We start from the raw sequence: 19,180 nt of genomic DNA, 5'->3' as shown, positions 1-19,180 counted from the left end.
GATACTAAGACATATTTGAAGGCTTGGCAATAAGCAGATGGTCATTATGTAACCTTGAAAACCCGTGATTCGCAAATGAATAGATTTGAACTTTGGACCACAGACGTTGATCTTGATCTGTGATCATAATTATTATACGTCACATTAACGTAGTCCAGGAACGTTTACATCACATTCCTATGAAACGGTTTATACCATGACTACATGACGTCGAAATTATATTTACCTACCACGTAGTGGAATTGAAAAGGGATATTCTAAAAATAATGATGAATGTGACTGCCACTTGAAGATATGTTCATAGCACTCAAGAAAGTGGCAAACCATAGGTACGTATTCCGGGCTTTTGGCCCATCATCAGTATGGTGCAGCCAAGCGTTACCAAAAGAAAGAAATAGGTACAAATGCACGGAGCCACCCGCACATTTGTGGTTTCAGTTAATAAATCTTGTGTTTACAAGAAAACTATCAAAACCACCACGGAGGCAGCTGCGTGACATACCAAAACACGTGTCTATGGTTTGTCACTTTCTTGAGCGCTATGACTTCTGTATCTATATCCAGACACTCAATAACTTTCATATTTGTATAATATCCTGGGCCCGGAAGTCACGCAGGTAGCTATATATATATATATATATATATATATATATATATATATATATATATATATATATATATATATATATAGCTGCCTCCGTGGTGATTTTGATATTTTTCTTGTAAACACAAGATCTATTCACTGAAACCATAAATGCGCAGCTGGCTCCTGCTGGTGGCTCCGTGCATTTGTATTTCTTTTGATAACCCAAGTGTTGCCCATTCTTACACTTAATTGTATTGTCATCAAAACTAAATATGTGTACCAAATATCAGATCAATCTGTCAACAGAAAGGGGGTCAAACATTAATTACTAAATTTGACCCAAACAAACAGGGCAAGCTGAATAAAACCGTTTAAAAAAGCTGTAATATGATGGTGCATGAACTGCCTCAGGTTGTGTTACAAATAATATAATTTCATACTGTGGTTTGTACTAAGTGCCACGTTTTCTTAAAGATAAAATTTATTGAAATCTGATCTTGAATTCGAAATTTTATGAAATTCTAAGTTTAGAGTTGGAATTTACGAATAATAATTTTGTTAAATTCGACTTCAATCTCGAAATCGACTTTCAATTAGGAATATGATTGAAAAAAGAATTATTTATTCAGATTCACTTTTAGTCAGATGTTCCAGTTCTACCCATTAAGTTTAACCTCGGAATTTCATTCAATTCCGTTTTTGTTTGAAAGTCAATTGTGGCACTCCTTAGGCTTCGTAGGTTTAGTTATCAGATGTTATTGAAAATTTTAATCTGAACTTCCTTTTGACGTTTTCAACCATATTGTGTTCAAGGTTCATTTTTTTATGTGTGATTGATGACTTGTTTATTTTGTGGTAATTCATGATCACTTTAATGAAATGAATAAAAACACTTTTGTCTAATTACTACTAGTTGATTTAATTTATACGACCGGTTTCGGGTTTGACCCCATTACCAAGTATATATACTTATACTTGATAATGGGGTCAAACCTGAAACCGGTCGTATAAATAAAATCAACTGGTGGTAAGTTAATATACCTACTTGATAATAGGGTCAAACCCGAAACCGGTCTTATAAATAAAATCAACTAGTGGTAATTAGACAAAAGTGTTTTTACTCATTTCATTAAAGTGTTCATATTTTTTTCAATTTACTTAAAATAACTTGGGATCATGACGCACATGTTCTTGCTTGATAGATAGAATCGGAAACTTTGACATAAAATGAATCTATTGAAAACATGTTTTCCACAACAGAACAAAAGTAGTGACTGTCGAGCAAGTTTTGTTAACCAAGTTATCATCGGCTGATGCTAATTTGGTTAGTAAACGCATCGAGTGAAAGTACTATTGTTCAGGTGTGGGAAGTGCTTTTAATAGACAAACATTTTCAAAAATATTTTCTATTCAATAGGAATATCTTTTAATTCAGTATTTAGTTATTCAATGATGAATTTATGTTCTATGGTAATTTTAATGAATGTCCATATTGGCCACACTCAGAGGCGGCGTATGGCGTGGGCCACTGTCCAATGCCTCGCGCCTCACAGCCGGAATTTTTTTTTTTTAAATATAGAAAATCTAAAAGTATACGCCATGATTTTTTTTTATAATTATTACTTTAGAAAATTCTCAACCTAAAGATATTCTAATGAATTGATGGATGTAGCCGTTAGTACGTAGTTTATTGTGTTCGTTTGGAAATGTCCTTACAGGAAGAAACTGTAGTAACGTTAGTCACAAATACAAGTGGTGAAAAAATATAGATAGTTTTATTTCCCATTTTATAAAGATATTCCACTCTTTCGCGCACGAAAGCATATGAATGAAAAATTCGTGAATATATTTCTTATTCTGATAAACTGTGTTGTATTATAAAATTATTTAATTAAAACAATATCATCTTTGTCGTTTCTAATCATTCGTTTTCATTTAGTCTGGCAACATTACTTGGCGTTAACTGTATCGCGGGGAATCGCTGGACAGAGACCTCGGAACTTTCCCTTAATAAACAGCCAATCAAAGGATCGCATGCAGACGCAGTCTCGCTTCATGTTCCTATATTATAATTCCTAAAAGTATTTGATGTGAGAATAAATGATAGTTTATATATAATGAGAGGGTTATATTCTTAGGAGTGATTAATTTTTGGGAAAGAAAGTTTTTGGCTCTCTATTACTCCATCTTGATACAAAAGAAAAAAGTGGGAATCTTCCAAAGAAAGGAAGGAAGCCATCAGTTTTAAAAGTAGTAACTCTATACTCAGTTTGAGAGTAGAGAAAAGTGTTTTTTTTATAATTGAGTGTTCATATGATAGTATTTGTTTCAAAAGAATTTTTCTTTCGTGTAATTCAATGTTTATATGAAAGAAGCTGTTTCAGGAGGGCTTTTTCTTCCAGTCTGTGTCTGAAAGTTACTTCTTTGTATGATCTACACATCTATGTATAGAGTTACTACTTTTAAAATTGGTTGCTTCCTTTCTTTCTTTGGAAGATTCCCACGTTTTTCTTTTGTATCAAGATGGAGTAGTAGAAAGCCAAAAACTTTCTCTCCCATAAATAATAATGTTACATAGTTTTGAAACGATTATACGTGTTTAATACGTAGAAATTCAGATTGTGTCGTGAAGAAAAATAATAAAACCTGTGTTTATTTAATTTAACAAGAATGGTGTAAAAGTATTCATTATACTTACCTACACTCATATTTTTTATAGTTTTCTTTACAAAACAACATAACTTTAAATTACCTCTATTATTTCTTTCACATCTTCGATTTTTTACCCTAGAATCCACCTTATTTTTTTCATTATGGGTATTAGGTATATTGTATAATAATGAGCAAAATTGTAATTTTGTTCAATGAATTACAATTATTATTATATATTACCTTAGTGAAATACCAAAAGGAGGTACTATACAAAGTAATTTAATTATGTATTATTTTCATCCAATTTATATTCAAACGAATTAGTCCATTTCTTATAAGTTACTTATACTTAGGGAATCTTATTATCAATTTACAGTTACAGGTAACGGATACAATATTGGTACATTCTTCATAGTTTATCAATCATGTCAGGTTCAGACTCTGAGAGATATAGACTTAAAGAAAAAGCATTTTTTTTCTTTAATTAAAGTGAAGTAAGTATGAAGGTGGTTTTTAAAACAAGTCATACACTGCAGAGCCTTTTGGGAAGTCCAAAAGACAAAGTCGAGAATTCGGAAAAGTCTGGAATTTACGAAATTGAATGTAAGGACTGCGATGCAAAATATTATGGACAGACAAAAAAATCTATTAAAGTGAGATATAAGGAACACATAGCACACTTAAAATATGGAAGACCTGAAAAATCAGCAGTCGCCCATCATATTTTGCAACAAAACCATTCCATAGACTTCAGTTCTTTAAGATTAGTTAGACAAGTTAACAACAACACACAACTAGATGCCTATGAGAGTGTAGAAATAAGTAAACATAATAATATTATGAATAACGATAACGGACCAATACCAAATAGCATACTATATAGCTTGTTGAAATAATATTGTTGGGTTTACTGATTACTACAAAAAGACACATTGTAAATATTTTTAGATAGGCAATATTGTGAAACTAATTTTATATAGCTGAAAATTGTTCTATAAATAGCTGTAACATTTAAATATACATAAGGACATATTGTAAAATAATAGAAAGGCCAATTGTAAAATTAATTTAGGGTGGTACACTTGTATGGGTGGTATTACTAATTACCTACCTGTATGATATACCTGAATAGCATAAGTAGCTTTAGTTCTGAGTAGTTTCTAGTTTCATCTTCCTCTTGAAGATGATCACTTGGTGATCGAAACACGTGTCGAGGTGTAAAAATAACGATTTGGTGTTGGGAACAAACTCCAGTAATATTCAGTACTACACCAAAGGTTCCAAACAGTACATCATAAATGTATAGAGTTACTTATTTTCAAATTGATTACTTACTTCCTTTCTTTGGAAGATTCCCTCATCCCTTTTTTTGTATCAAGATGGAGTAGTAGAAAGCCAAAAACTTTATTTCCCAAAAATTAATCACTCCTAAAAATATAACCCCTTCAATTAATACAAATGAATATTTTGGTGAGTTTCTCAATGAGTGGCCACACTCAAATATGGCTGGAATGTTTCTGATATCGGGGTCCGATCTTGAATTTTCAAGTGATTATACTTGTTCATTAATCTTTACAAATCAGTTTTTATGCATTCACAGAGAGATTAGCTTTCAGCAAAAAAGCTATACATTGATATTTGCAAAATACAATGACAAAATTCAATCAAGTTAAAGAAATATGATTTTCATATTTTTTCCTTCATCACGGGATTTTTTTCATTTAGAAACAATACGAGAATAATGCCAAACTGACCTTAAAACAGGACTCTGTTTTTTGACAAGGTAAAATGAAACTACTGCAACAATAGTAAATAATTTTACTTCTGTAAAAATCTTAAGCAATTATACAAGAATAAAAATATAAAACTTTCACATAATAGGAACAAATATAGAAATTTTCACAATTCAATAAATTAAATGACAAGATATTAACGAATATTTGAAAATTATAATTTTTTTTTTAAAAATACGATTTAAAACAATTCTGTATTTATAATAAATTGATACAGATAACATAAAGAAGTTACACATTGTTTGAAGAAATGAGTATTTTTATAATACAATTTTACAAATCTCATCATCAATTATACACATTCCTCTCAAAAGGATGATTATATTCTTTAAAAAGTACAGGTGAATGGATTAATATAACCTTCAACCACAATGGAATAGGTTTGGAAACCAAATACACATTAACAGCCTGAAAAAAAAAGAAAAATTAAATTGATCAAATCAAAGGAAATCATGAAGTTATCAATTAAAACAATATGAGTTATGTGTAGATTTGGTAGATATATTTTGTCGATTTCTGGATCATTATATTTGAAGTACAATCTCTCTAGATAATTTGAACAAAAAATTTATGAGAGGTGTTTGACCTGCAATTACGTATGTTGAATCATGTCCACTATGTTGAAATCTTGAACGTAAACTGTAGAGCCTTCTGTTTAGCATTTGCTCAATTCCATAAGCTGTGGTCAAGAATTGTGCGCCACCCAACACACACTTGAGGAAGAAGGAATATTGGGTAGATTTCGCATTCCCCTCTGCAATATTGGTCATATCATGTATTACTTTTTTTTTTCAAAGAATTCATAAAGCCTTTTTCTTATTATTTATGAATCTCCAATTTCATACCCTTGCTTGAAATTTGGAATGTCTACTGTCACTTCAACTTTTTTTTTCCAATTTTCCGCTCTATCAATGCGAACAAAACATGATTCACATTTCATAATTTTGATGAATACGAGACTTCAATGTCATATCTAGCCCAGAAAATTTCCACATTGGCCTGTTACCAGAAAAAAAATAAGCTTCCAAAAATTCGTCGTTATTGGAAAGTTCGAGTTTTCTCATTTCATTGTTAAACTGATTTGGATTTTCAATGTATGGACGTTAATTTGTCAGTAATCAAAAAAACGTATTTCTCTTCATTCTATTACACTCTTTTTTTTTAGCAGATTTGTATCCCATTAGTTGCAGATGATTTCGAAATATTTTGATGCGGTTTACACCCAACAGTGTGACTGTTGGATGTAAACTGTTAGATGTAGTTATCGAGCAAATAATAACGCTTCTTGAGTTAAGTTCATAAATCTTATATTCTTTATTTTCACCATTAGATGTGTAAATAACATTAAACCAAAATAACTATAATCAAATTCACAACAAAACATCATAACATTCATAATTTATCTCAATAATCTCCTTCTCGTTCTATACAAATTATAGTCCTTTCATTTACAGACTTTGTGGCATTTTTAATAGGAGATTTATGTTAGCACAACACTCCCGAATGGTATTCTCTAAATGTTCTTTGTTTGCAAATGGTCTGTGCTTATAGAAAAAAGTCCATCGGAGAGAAGTCCGATGATCTTGGTGGCTAATAATCTTCCCAATCTTTTCCTATCACTTCGCCCCTAAACATCTGACTGAGACTGTTTCACTTCTACCGTTTGGTGGATGGATGCCACTTCAAGCGATACCACAAATTTCATCTAACTCCTAGAGGTAGATTATCCAAAACTTGAGACAACTGATTCATAATGAAATTTTTGTAAATATCTGCGTTCAAATTTTTTATAAAATCCTACTCAAAAATCGAAATCTCTTTTTTTAAGAGTGTGTATGAACTATGGCTTATAGGGATGGAATTTATTTTTATGCAGAATTCTTCTCGCAGTTTCTCTGCCAACCCCTGTATCTTCACTAATACTCCTCATATCAGTTTTTCCGTTTTCAACAACGCTCAAACAAACATTGAGTTGTTCTTCTTCATTATTATACTTTATGGGATTATGTGGTTTCTCTAAACGGTTGTCCACAGAGCCAGTTTATTTGAATGTTTTCAATATCCTTTCCATGGTACTAAAGTGAATATTTCTTCCTGGATGCCGGTGATTGAAAATACAAGCATTATCTCGATATGGCACATTCTCACCACATAAAAGAACGATTTCCACTTTGTCTTGTGTGGATAACATTGCACATAAAACTCATTTGTTAATTATAAATGTACGAAAATCTGTACACAGAACAACTCAATTCATTAAACGCAATAATTTGACATTAACCAAAACTAATAATTTGTTTCAAAAGCCTACTGTAGGAAAATTTTATTTCAATTTGATCAGTACCTACTATTTTCTTCCCGACATGTTGCATTAGTCTTGTAATGTTTGAAATCACAAAATTTTATATCATGTTTAGTACAAATCACTTGAACGAAAGTCAATGTTTAGTTTACAGAAAAATATGATATTTCGAGTTAGTTTGTAACTAATCAAACTGGATAAAAATCTATTAAAAAAGGAATACGAGTGTAATGAGAATGAAGAGAAATACGTTTATTCCATTACTGACATATTAACGTCCATACAATGAAATTAAAAAACTAGATGAACTTTGCAACAAAAAAGACGAATTTCTGGAGGTGTACTTTTTTCTGGTAACAGGCCTATGCGGGTATTTTCTGGGCAAGATATGACATTGAAGTCTCTTATTCATCAAAAATATGAAATTTGAATAATGTTTCATTCCAATCGATAGAGCAAAAGGTTCGAAGAATTAAAAAAAATGAAAAAAAGTCGAAGTGATAGCAACTGTTTTCTTTGACATTTTTCAAAATTTTCAAAAAAAAAAAAGATTTTTTGAGTATTTTCGAAAAAATTTCAAACTAGACAGGTTGAGAGTAGCACATGACAGAAGGAAAGAGGCTGTTTTTTTACTCATTTTTCAAGCACAAACTAACTACAAAGTCATATTTTCATTATATCTATTAATAAAAAAACTTCCATGTCGCGGACTTTATGTGCGACACTATAGGTAAAGCAATTATAATAACTACTCACAAACATGAAAGTATCAATTCAAATCAACTCAATATAGTAGATGGCAACAGAATATAATTTGTTAGTGAAATCAAGTATTTGTGTTTCATGGTGAATAAAACATATCATAAAACGATTTTTTTACAATGTCTCCAGACATTCGTGCTATGAGAATAACATTAAAATGTCATCGATCATGGATATTTTACAATTATAATCAGTGAAGAAAATACCTATAAATTTACAATGCAACGAAATCTTCATTTTATAAAGGACTCGAGTTCAATTAATTACATGAGATCAAACAGCCAAATATCATACGAGTTCAAATGAAAAATCTGCAGATTTATCCAGTTCTTTCAACCAATATTTCTCAGAACTTGACATTATGCACTAAAACATATTAAATATATATTCATTCAATTTTTTTCCTCTGGCAGGTAATTAGAAATAGGTATAGTAGTAGATAAACTTCTAATTTTGTTGAGTATGTATTGATACATTTGTAAATGCAAGGATTCATTCATTACAATGTATATTCTTGTATATATTTCAAGTTGTATCTCACTGGAATAAATAAAAATTATTATTATTATAAATTTTTGCAACTATAGTCTATTTCAAAAGAGTGTAGAGTAATAAAATCTCATTAAGTATTCAAAAGCGCTACAGGGTGATCCGTCAATAAATTCTGTCACTTCCCTAGTCCGCATTGCAAAATTATGTCGTTTCATAAAGAGCAGGTAGGTATCACCCTGTTTTAAGGGATTTGTCCATTGTTATCGACGGATAAATACTGAGCCAGAGGCGCGCTAGTGGGATAATTGCCAAAAGAATATGCATTCATAAAAATTATATTAAAGGAAATAAAAATTTAATACAGCAGAACAGTGTTATTAAAAAAATATAAAATGTAACAATAAAATATATACGAACCGAAATCGGGAAATACTCACAAACACACACGAACGAACTTTACGTATTGAAACACTTGTGGGGACTTTAAATCAATTTATTCACAAAAACGACAAGAACTTTACTGGATACGTTATTACAATTTGACACTTGAACAATACTAAAACTGTGAACTTCCCTTAACGTTTAACAACACTCTATTTATACCCTAATTGAATGTTCTAGAGATTACTAGGTACAATTTTCGAGAACCTTCCGAGAAAATAATTATTCAGACTACCCTTAATTCTAAACCCTAACCTAAGCAAAAGTGTCACTGTCACTGATACACTGGTCTCTGTCCAGATTGCTTATCCCGCTACAGTATATTTACAATTCAATTAAATTATTCTACATCAGTATAGTCTTCATCCGAAGAACTGTCATCATCCCCTGGTGTTATAATTATAGGGTCAACCACCTGATCGACCAAGTTGTCCAGTTCCCACATTTTATCTTCCTCTTTTAAAACATGCTGGATTGCTTTTTGCCAGTTTTCTGATGTGATTTCCATAATGGCTTGATCAAACAATACCTTGACATCTTTCATTTTAAATGTGGTATTGTGCCTTGCAACATATCCTTTAACTTGTGCCCATATAAGTTCTATAGGATTTAATTCGCAATGATATGGCGGTAGGCGCAGCACAGTTACTTTATACTTTTCTGCTACATCTTCTACGGCATATTTCATGAAGCGAGATTTATGTTGTTTTACTATGGCTAGTAGTTCCTTCTTTACTGAATTCGTCTCAAACTGAATACCTTTATTTGACAGCCAGTTAATAATTTCTTGCTTTCTCCAAGCTGAAGTTGGTACCTTCTCTAAGCGCCTTGAATGGTAGCTTGCATTATCCATAACCACGACCGAATCAGCTGAAAGAAATTTTAACATTTCCCCGAAGTAGTCTTCGAAGACATCCGAATTCATGTCCTCATGATAATCTCCCGTCCGGCACGACTCAAAGCTTAACAAACCTTCTTTTAAAAATCCGTCTTCGCTTCCAATGTGAGCAATTATAAGCCTCTTCCCTTTTCCCGAAGGCACTTTAATACCCGTCGAAAGGCCTTCTATGAAAGCTTGGCGAGAACTTGTTATATTTTTATCTTGCCACATTTTTTTGACTATATAACCTTCATTTATCCACGTCTCATCAAGATAAAAAATTTTCTTTTGCTCTCTGCGGTACTGCTTTATAGTTGACAAATATTTTCGTCTCCAGCAAACAATTTCATCACTTTCCAGTAATAGTGCCTTTCGATTGTGCTTTTCCCAGGCAAAATTCATACTTTTTAAAGTTTTCCATAAAAGTTTTCTGGATATCAAAGGAATATCGTTATCTTGGCTTATCTCGATAAATATTTTTTCAAGAGTGGGTATTTCCTTTTTAAAATAAAACGAATGAACTTTTCTTCGAATGTCACATTTGGTGTCTTCATCTAAGATTTTTATTGGTCTTCCTGATTTTCTCTTGCATGGACTTACCTGGCCTGATATCTTTCTTTCTCGCAATAATTTGAAAATCGTGGACTGTCCAATTCCAGTCATTCGGGCACATCGCTCAACACTTTCTTGCACAGACAAACTAGGGTGATCGTGTTTTATGCAATCATATACATTTAAAATTATAACTTTTTCGCAAACAGATAGCGGAGAATTTTTTACACTTCTTTTCTTTGGAGTAAATGTCCCCATTTTATAACTTTTTCACTATTTCTATATCACAATATCACTGTACGTTTAATTGGTGTAGTAACAATTACTATTATAACTCGAATGTTTAAGACACCATTACAATATATTTAAACCCTTTTTCTTAATTACCTGGGTTTAATAGGTATTGCATGATTGGTGGGCAGGGTCAAAAAGGGATTATTATAATGACATGGCACCTCGGAACTAAGTGTTAACCCTTTTTTGAGAAATCATGCTCAAGTATATGAACCCAAATTGCATATTAAATAAGTTTACAAGAACCACTAAAATTAATCTTAATCTTTTTTTAAGAAATTTTACTTACCTAAATACATGTAGGTACTTAGTTTTAGACCAAATTACTTCCCAAAAATGGCCTTTTATTATTATCTATGTCTGTAATTTTTAATTTACTTTAATTATTAAGTTTAATAATCCTAAGATTTGCCTACGCCCATGGACGACAACGAAATTCAGGCAAATTTTATGACACTTCATGATTTATTACTCTACACTCTTTTAAAATAGACTATAGACAAGTTTGGTGAGAATAGTGCAACATTTTTGGAGGAACACCATTAAGAAGAAACTTTATAATATAATATTACTCCAGAACATATTACTAGAAAATTTTAGATTTATTAGTATCTCTCCTACTCAACTAATTTTCAATTATTCATTCAATACATTATTTATAATATTTGATTTCTTCCTTGGAACCGACAATCAACATTTTCACGCAACTTTTTTAAAATATATGAGGTAAATAATACTTTTTGATTTCACTACATGGCAATAAAATTGAAGAAATCTGTATCCAACACGTTTGTCTTGATATGAATTACCTTATCATTCAACTGTTACACTCTTAGCCAAATTACGAGGACAATCTACGTTACATCCTTTGAGGACGGCGATATGGAAAGATAGAAGCTGCATAGGAATGACGGTCAGTATTCCTTGTAAGCAATCAACTGTTTTGGGTACCTCAAGTGACTTCTGACAATAGGACATTGTTTCCTGATCTCCTTCTTCACAGATTAATATGGGTTTACCAGAGCGGGCAGTAACCTACAAACAAAAAACAAACAATTACATAAAAGAACACTAATAAAATTATCGGACATCGCCAGAAACTTGCAAACCAAACCAAACTTTGCTCTTTACTTCTTCATCGTTTTACAAAAAATGTGGGTAACTTTCGATGAAAGGTAGGCAAGTCAAAGATTCATTATGATAGTGATTCACTCATTATGATAGTGATTCACATTGGATTCAAATCGCTGGAGATCAAATCCATTAGGAAAAACTTTCTCAGGAAGTTTATTCCACATGAACGCAGTTTTACAGTTGAAAGAGTTCTTGAACTCGAAATATAGTTGAACTTGAAATATATTTGAATATATACATAAGAAAATATCGAAAAAACTATATTTTTTCAGTAGAATAGCACAAAATTTGTCAATGCAGTCCAAAGTAACAGTTTACAATACCATTATTCTGTTTTAATAATAATTTCATGTATATATGTACCTATATTTCATTATCTATTTAAATGTTACTTAACATATGATACTGAAATCTTTATATGTAATGTTAATTGTCTGGCTACATGCTAGTTCAAATCTCAAATTGTTTAAATTTAAAAATTTTTACATACATTTTTTTATATTTCATTGTGCTAGTGTTATTATTACACTCATAGATATGTATATTAGGTTTCCTATTTCAATAAAGATTATTATTATTACTGTAACAGTGAAGTTCGAGGTGTACTGAGTTGAACCTCAAAACGATGATCATCCACAGTCTGTCGCTTATTTCTGATATATACCGCTCTTGGTGGAATCAAATATGTTAAGTCACTTGAACACTTCCCGTGAAAGTATCTATAGAAGAGAGGCTCCAACCTTTCTTCGATGTTCCAGACCATCACATGTTAAAAGGTAAGACCTCGTCAGTCCTTAGCTCGCACAAGTTTCTCAACTTCTGAGAGTTGTCGTTCGTATGGGGGCCACAGCTGATTAATGGAAGTTGCAAATGATGTTCGCGTCTCCAATCAGGCAGATGGCTCTTTTCTGGATGGAATCCAGCAGCTTGAGGGTATGCTTACGGGCGGAGCTCCTCCATACATGAGAACAATACTCCAAAGAAGATCTGATCTGAGCTCTATAAAGCATCAAAAGTTGCTGACGTGTGTACAGTTTTCTGGTTCGGAACAGTGTTCCAAGCTTTTGAAAAACAGCTTTTGCAATTCCAGTGACATGATTGTGCCAAGACATATTGGTGTCCATTTTAACCCCCATCAAACTTATCGAAGCATAAAGTGAATTGTCTGACCTGACATTAATTTATCCAATTCGAAGACATTTATCATTTTGGAGAAAACCGATGCCTGGGTTTTCGTGGCATTGAATTGAGCTTGTTACTTTCACCCCAATTCGAAATTACTTCTAGATCTTCATCAAGATATGCAACCTCCTGCTGCCGGTGAAGATGTGCATCCGCCGCCGATGTCCTGGAATCCAAATGGAATAACGAAACAAGTGTGTCTTCAGCAAAGCAATATTTTGGATTCTTGTTTTTTTCCAGTAAGTCATTTATATATAATAGAAAGAGGGTTGGAGACAATATAGATCCCCGGGGAACACCAGCGTTGATGGTAAAAGTATTCGAGAAATATCCGTCGACGGCCACTTGCAGGGAATGTTCTTTCAGGAAGCTGAAGAGCCTTACACAAAAATGATCCGGCAAGCCATAGCTTCCAAGTTTGACCAGCAAACCCTCATGCCACACAAGGTCAAAGGCCTTAGAATTATCAAGCGCTTCGGCTTTTGACACTCTATGTTTTTCGATTGCGTTATTCCAAACATGGGTGACATACAATAGAAGATCTTTGTTTCCGAAAGCCATATTGATGATCGTTCAAGATCAAGCCTTCCAAAGCCTCAAGTTGGTGCCTTCCAACTGGTCTGTAGTTATTTCGAAGATTTTTCTTGACCTTTTTGGAAATGGGCTGAATGCAAGAAATTTTCCAACAAGAAGGAAACACCCCTTTCTTGTAAGACAAGTTGAAAAGTCTGCAAAATACTGGTGCGAGTTCATTTGCGCACTTTACAAGTCAATGACGGGCACTTCATCAGGACCACACGCCTTGTTGATATTCAGCTGTTTCAGAATTCACCTGGCTAGACGTTGTCGAAAAGTAATTTGCGGCATTGTGGATTATGGTGTGGGAATAATGGGTGGTACCTTTCCCAGAAAATGGACTGTGGAGTGGGACGTCAATTGTTCAGCTAGTAGATTTGATTTTCTATGGGTATTGTTGAAATTGAACCATCCGCTTGTGTTAGTAGTGGATTTGTGGATTTTGTACAATTTCAATTAACAGTAAAGCCGACCAGAAGGATCTAGAACCGTTGGGATTGGCAAGCAGTTTATCCCTAATTCTCTGATTCTTTGCTTTCATTTATCCTAAGTTTGGACAACGTAATATGAGCATTGATATAATTTTTTTACATAAAAAATCTTCCCTCCTTGAGATATTATATTCAAGTCCTCGTCAAAAGTTCAAAAACTTTCTTATCAGAAGCATATGTTTTCGACCAAAAACCTAAGGATGATAGTTCTTATTAATGTTCATAAGTTGGAAAGTAGTTGTTTTGAATGGGTTTGTTCTTTCAGTTTGTATCTATAAAACTTTCATGCATGATATACACATCTTTGTAGAGTTAAATTTGAATTTAATTGCTTTCTTTGTATCTGCGGAACTTAACCACATTTTTCATATAAAGATGAAGAAACAGAAACTTTTTTCTCAAAAACTAATCTCTCTTAAAAATATACCCTTTTCAATTCAACAATTTTTGTAATGTAAAAAATAGTACTTTCTATTTTATATGAATAATAATGAAACTTCAAGCCTACCTGCTGAAGTGCATTCATGCATTTGTTATATACAGGATCTCTCATAACTATCATCAGAACAGGCATTGTTTCATCAACAAGAGCAAGTGGTCCATGTTTCAATTCACCGGCCATGATTCCTTCGCTGTGCATGTAAGTCAACTCTTTGACTTTCTGAAAAATGCAGAACCTTATTGTTATTTTATTTTACACAGGTGAAAACTATCTTACCAAGGCGCCTTCCAAACAAGTTGCAAAATTGAAGCCACGACCCATTATCAGTAACGATTTCTTCTTATAAAGGTCTTCTGCCAGCAGTTTGACCTTATTGTCCAATTTCAAAACTTCACCGATTTGATGTTGCAAATTTTTCAAACCAGTTATGATCTAAAAATTGTATAATACAGAATAGGTACCCAACAAAAGAAACGTGGAATATTATAGAAATTTAAGAAAAAATATTTTGCGTTGCATTATCAAATAATGCACAATTAGAGATATGGTTATAGGTAAAATTTCATACAAAATAATAACAATTCGATAAATCTGTTTTTTTTAAAATCCCAATAACTTTTTAGTGAAGAATAAAACTATTCGGAAAGCTCAAACACCATACCAATTCAATGAAATACTTATTAGAAAGATACAAAATTATGTTTGTGACACGTTTTGCATAAAGAAAAGTAGGGTTCATTTTTACCGATCTGGATCGATATGTATTGACACAAAGAAAGTAACTCAACAACAGATTTTCAATTACGAGGATGTATTGCAAAATTCCAAGTTTACTATAGAAGCAAAGAAAATTTTAAAGTCAAAATATTTACATATTCATCTCTCAATTGGATACATTCATTACAGTGAACCTGCCACGCCTCTAGATCTTCAAAAAAATGTTTGAATATTACTGGATAATACCTATATTACCGGTATTTTCAACACCTCGACAAGTGTTTCAATCATCAAGTGATTATCTTCATGAGGAAAGATGTGATAGTCGAACAGTGCCAAATTCGGTGAATAAGAAGAGTGTTCCAGTAATTCAAAACCTGAATAAAGAATTTTTTGCACGAGAGAAAGATAGAGGAAATATGCTTTATGCTGTGGATACGGTTACAAATCTTAGCATGACAATATGCAATTTGTGTGCGGGGGCATTGTCCTGCAAGAACAAGATTCCTTTCCAAATCTTGAATCCATATTTCTTTCTCGTAGAGCAGTCACTAACGTCGAATAGTAATACCCAGTTATTGTAATACTCTTTTGCAGAAAATTAACCACAATTAATTTTTGGAAATACCTAAAAGCTGAAGAAAGAACTTTTCCAGCAGATTTTTGAACACAAATTTTATTAGACCTTGTAGAACCAGAGTGTCTCCATTTTATCGATTGCTATTTTGTTAATGGATCGTAGAAATGTATCAAAATTTCATATACCTCAACAACACGGATTAAGAAGTTTGCAACTTTCTTAAAGCAAGCACAGATCCAAGTGCAGGAATTTTTTTCAGGTCCAAATCGATGTGAACTGGAACCAGTCTCACTAGATATCAATACATTTTCGTAGTTTTGACAGTAACCTGACCTAACTAGAGGACGCACAAAACGGCAAGAATATTCCTCAAGTACAGTATATACGAAGTCAATTCAAATGGCATGAAAACTAAATAGTTACCGAATGTCGGCGGTTTCTTTGTATGGCATGGACGGCGCGGTTTATTTATTTTAAATTAATTTTTATTTTCATAAACCTACACAGTTTTTTTAATTAGTAGTAAAGAGTACATGAGTTCATTCGTTTTTTATTTAGCTGTTTGGATTGACATTATCGACACACGCGTATTGTTCAAAGTCCTCGATTGTTATGGGTAACATATCCCTCGCCCAAATGCTCAGCGTTACGTCGTCTTCTTCGTTGAAATCATCTGCGTTTGAGGTTATGCTACATTCTACATTGCTTCGCACAAAACCAGCGTGTTTGTAACAGTTAAAAATTTTCCCTTGCTTGAGTTGGTTCCAGGCATCTTGAATCATCAGAATAGAATCAAGAACAGTGATCTTGGGTACTCAACACTAATGCTTCTGCAGCCGTCTAGAAACTGGATCATTTTCAGGACAAGGTTTTTACAAAAATGTACTTTTAAAGCTGGAATAATCCCTTGATCTAAAGGTTGCAACACTGATGTCGTGTTTGGAGGCAAAAACACCAGGGTTATGCTTTTCAAGTCTGCATTATGGGGATGTGCTAAACAGTTGTCAACAAACTGCAGGATTTTTTTGTTCTTTTTCATGTTCACGATCCCATGCGAGTACCCATTTGGTGAAAATGGCTGCCACCATCACAGTTATTCTCTCCTTTGATGATTTTCCTTCTGTACATTTTTCACCTTTGAATTTTAACGTCTTGTTCGGGGTTAATTTATAAAACATCTGCATTAAAAATTTCATCATCTCTAAATTGCGCAAGTAGAGTTGGCCAAACTTTTTCTAATCAATCAATTACATCACTCTGTTGAACTGACAAAGACTCGCCAGCAATCTTACCACTGACGATGTTTTGTCTTACTTCAAAACGATTTATCAAACTTATGGAACATGTGAAATTTTGCATGTCCAACTGTTTAGCAAAAAAGTTTGCTTTCTCTTGGTGAAGTGATCCATTAACAGGTATTCTCCAGTCGCGCTGAAGCTTGAACCCCTGTAACAGTGCCTTATCCAACTGCCCATAAGTAGAAGTCCTTACACGTTTGCATTTCAAAACATTGGCATTAAACCTCGGCTTGATCTTTAATCTTTTTAATTGTGTATATTGAAGAATGACAAATGCCAAACTCCTTAGCGAACACTGCATTAGATTCACCGGCTTCTAATCGGTGTAATATTGCATTTTCTTCTTCAATTGTATTGGTGCGTACGTTGTGTAAACTAAACATTGTGCGACGTTTTAACCGGACGTATTATCATGAAAAATGGTCGCTAAAAGCAGTTGGTCGCTTGAACCAGAGTCGAACTAAACGGTTATATTTTCTCAATACTTAAGTATAAAACTCAAGTTGAGTAAACATAGAAACAGAAATAGAAATAGATTTATTTGAAATAGATATCCTAATATAAATAAATATTATACAAATATATCAGTTATTAAACAGAATTACAAATAAACTGAAATATATAAGACTCTATATAATGGAATATATTGGGTAAAACATAGCAGTAGTAGATGATGAAGAGATTAATAGAAAGAAGAATGATGAACAACTCAATTTGCATAGTATTGTGCCCGTAGATATTGAGATAAGGAGCGTTTGAAGTGTTGAAGGGTGTTACTTTGTTTAATTTCATTAGGAAGCTTGTAGTCCAAAAGTCCTCTGTGAAAAATAAAATTCATTGTTCTTGCAAGGTTAGTTCGTGGGACAACCAAGTCATCTCTTCCTCTTGTATCGTATTTGTGTATCTGATGGTTATATGTTATAAACTCATTGAAGTAATGTGGTGCTTTTCCAGTGAGTATTTTGAATATGAATATCATAGAACAATATTGTAATCTATCTTTTAATGTCATCCAATTCAGAATATTAATCATTGATAATATAGGAGTATATTTATGGCATTTTAATAACAAGCGCATTCCTCTGTTTTGTAATTTTTGTAGAGTAGAGATAGAATTACCGTCTAGTAATGATATCAAAGTAGCACAGTAATCAAAGTGTGGTAGGATTATTGTTTTATAAATAGTCAAATTAGATTGGAATGTTAATTGTCCACTAATTCTAGTAAAGAAAAACAATTTTTTAGAAATTTTATTACACATATACTGGAAATGTTTTTTTAAGTCATAAGTAATAGTCAAATTAGATTGGAATGTTAATTGTCTACTAATTCTAGTAAAGAAAAACAATTTTTGAGAAATTTTATTACACATATACTGGAAGTGTTTTTTTAAGTTCAAAATGTTATCAACGATGAAGCCTAGGTATTTGAATTCTTTCACAATTTCTATAGTTTCGCCGTAGATCTCAATATTAATGGAGTTGATATCAATTAAGTTATATTTATATTGTGTTGTCAATATCATAGCTTTCGTTTTATTGGTATTCAGTTTGAGTTTGTTTATGTTCAAGAACTTCGCCACGTTTTCAAGAGTCAAATTAATTTTGCGTACAGCATTATGAATATCAGAGTCGCTTGCTGCAATGAGAGTATCATCTGCAAAGAGGTTGATGAATTCACAGTCACTAATAAAAATTTATGTCATTCAAATAAAGTATGAATAAAACAGGGCCAAGTACACTCCCTTGGGGGACCCCGGTATCAATTGCTTTTTGGCTTGATAGGACGTTGTTTATTTTAGTACATTGAGATATGTTGAGTAAATAACTTCTAAACCATAGCAACACCCTACCAGTTATTCCATAGTACTCTAATTTTGATAGCAAAATAGATATATCTATAGTTTCGAACGGTCTTTTTGAAATCCAAAAATACTGCTACTACATATTTATGGAACAGGAACAACTGTACTAATTTTTAGTTGATCTGGAAAGTGCCCATTTATC

General features: G+C 32.6%; 1 protein-coding gene across 4 annotated transcripts in view; it reads right to left on the bottom strand.

Moving 5' to 3' along the window:
- Nucleotides 1-5,042: 5,042 nt before the first annotated feature.
- LOC111503573 (glutamine--fructose-6-phosphate aminotransferase [isomerizing] 2) overlaps nt 5,043-19,180 on the bottom strand; it is a 94,622-nt gene continuing 80,484 nt past the window's right edge. For all 4 annotated transcript variants that reach the window (XM_074169743.1, XM_074169750.1, XM_074169753.1 and 1 more), the window contains 4 exons: nt 14,856-15,011; nt 14,646-14,798; nt 11,564-11,789; nt 5,043-5,439 (listed from right to left, as the gene is read on the bottom strand). In XM_074169743.1, the coding sequence (XP_074025844.1) occupies nt 11,568-11,789; nt 14,646-14,798; nt 14,856-15,011 (531 nt within the window). In that variant the 3' untranslated portion in view covers nt 5,043-5,439; nt 11,564-11,567. The remainder of the gene's footprint in view (nt 5,440-11,563; nt 11,790-14,645; nt 14,799-14,855; nt 15,012-19,180) is intronic.

This window comes from Leptinotarsa decemlineata, unplaced genomic scaffold (genome assembly GCF_025532065.1).
Source record: "Leptinotarsa decemlineata unplaced genomic scaffold, Ldec_3_MD MMD2_P_RNA_scaffold_11, whole genome shotgun sequence".
In the NCBI taxonomy this organism is placed as follows: domain Eukaryota; kingdom Metazoa; phylum Arthropoda; class Insecta; order Coleoptera; family Chrysomelidae; genus Leptinotarsa; species Leptinotarsa decemlineata.
Note: the sequence above shows the minus strand (reverse complement) of the source record. Positions and strands in the feature narration are given on the sequence as shown.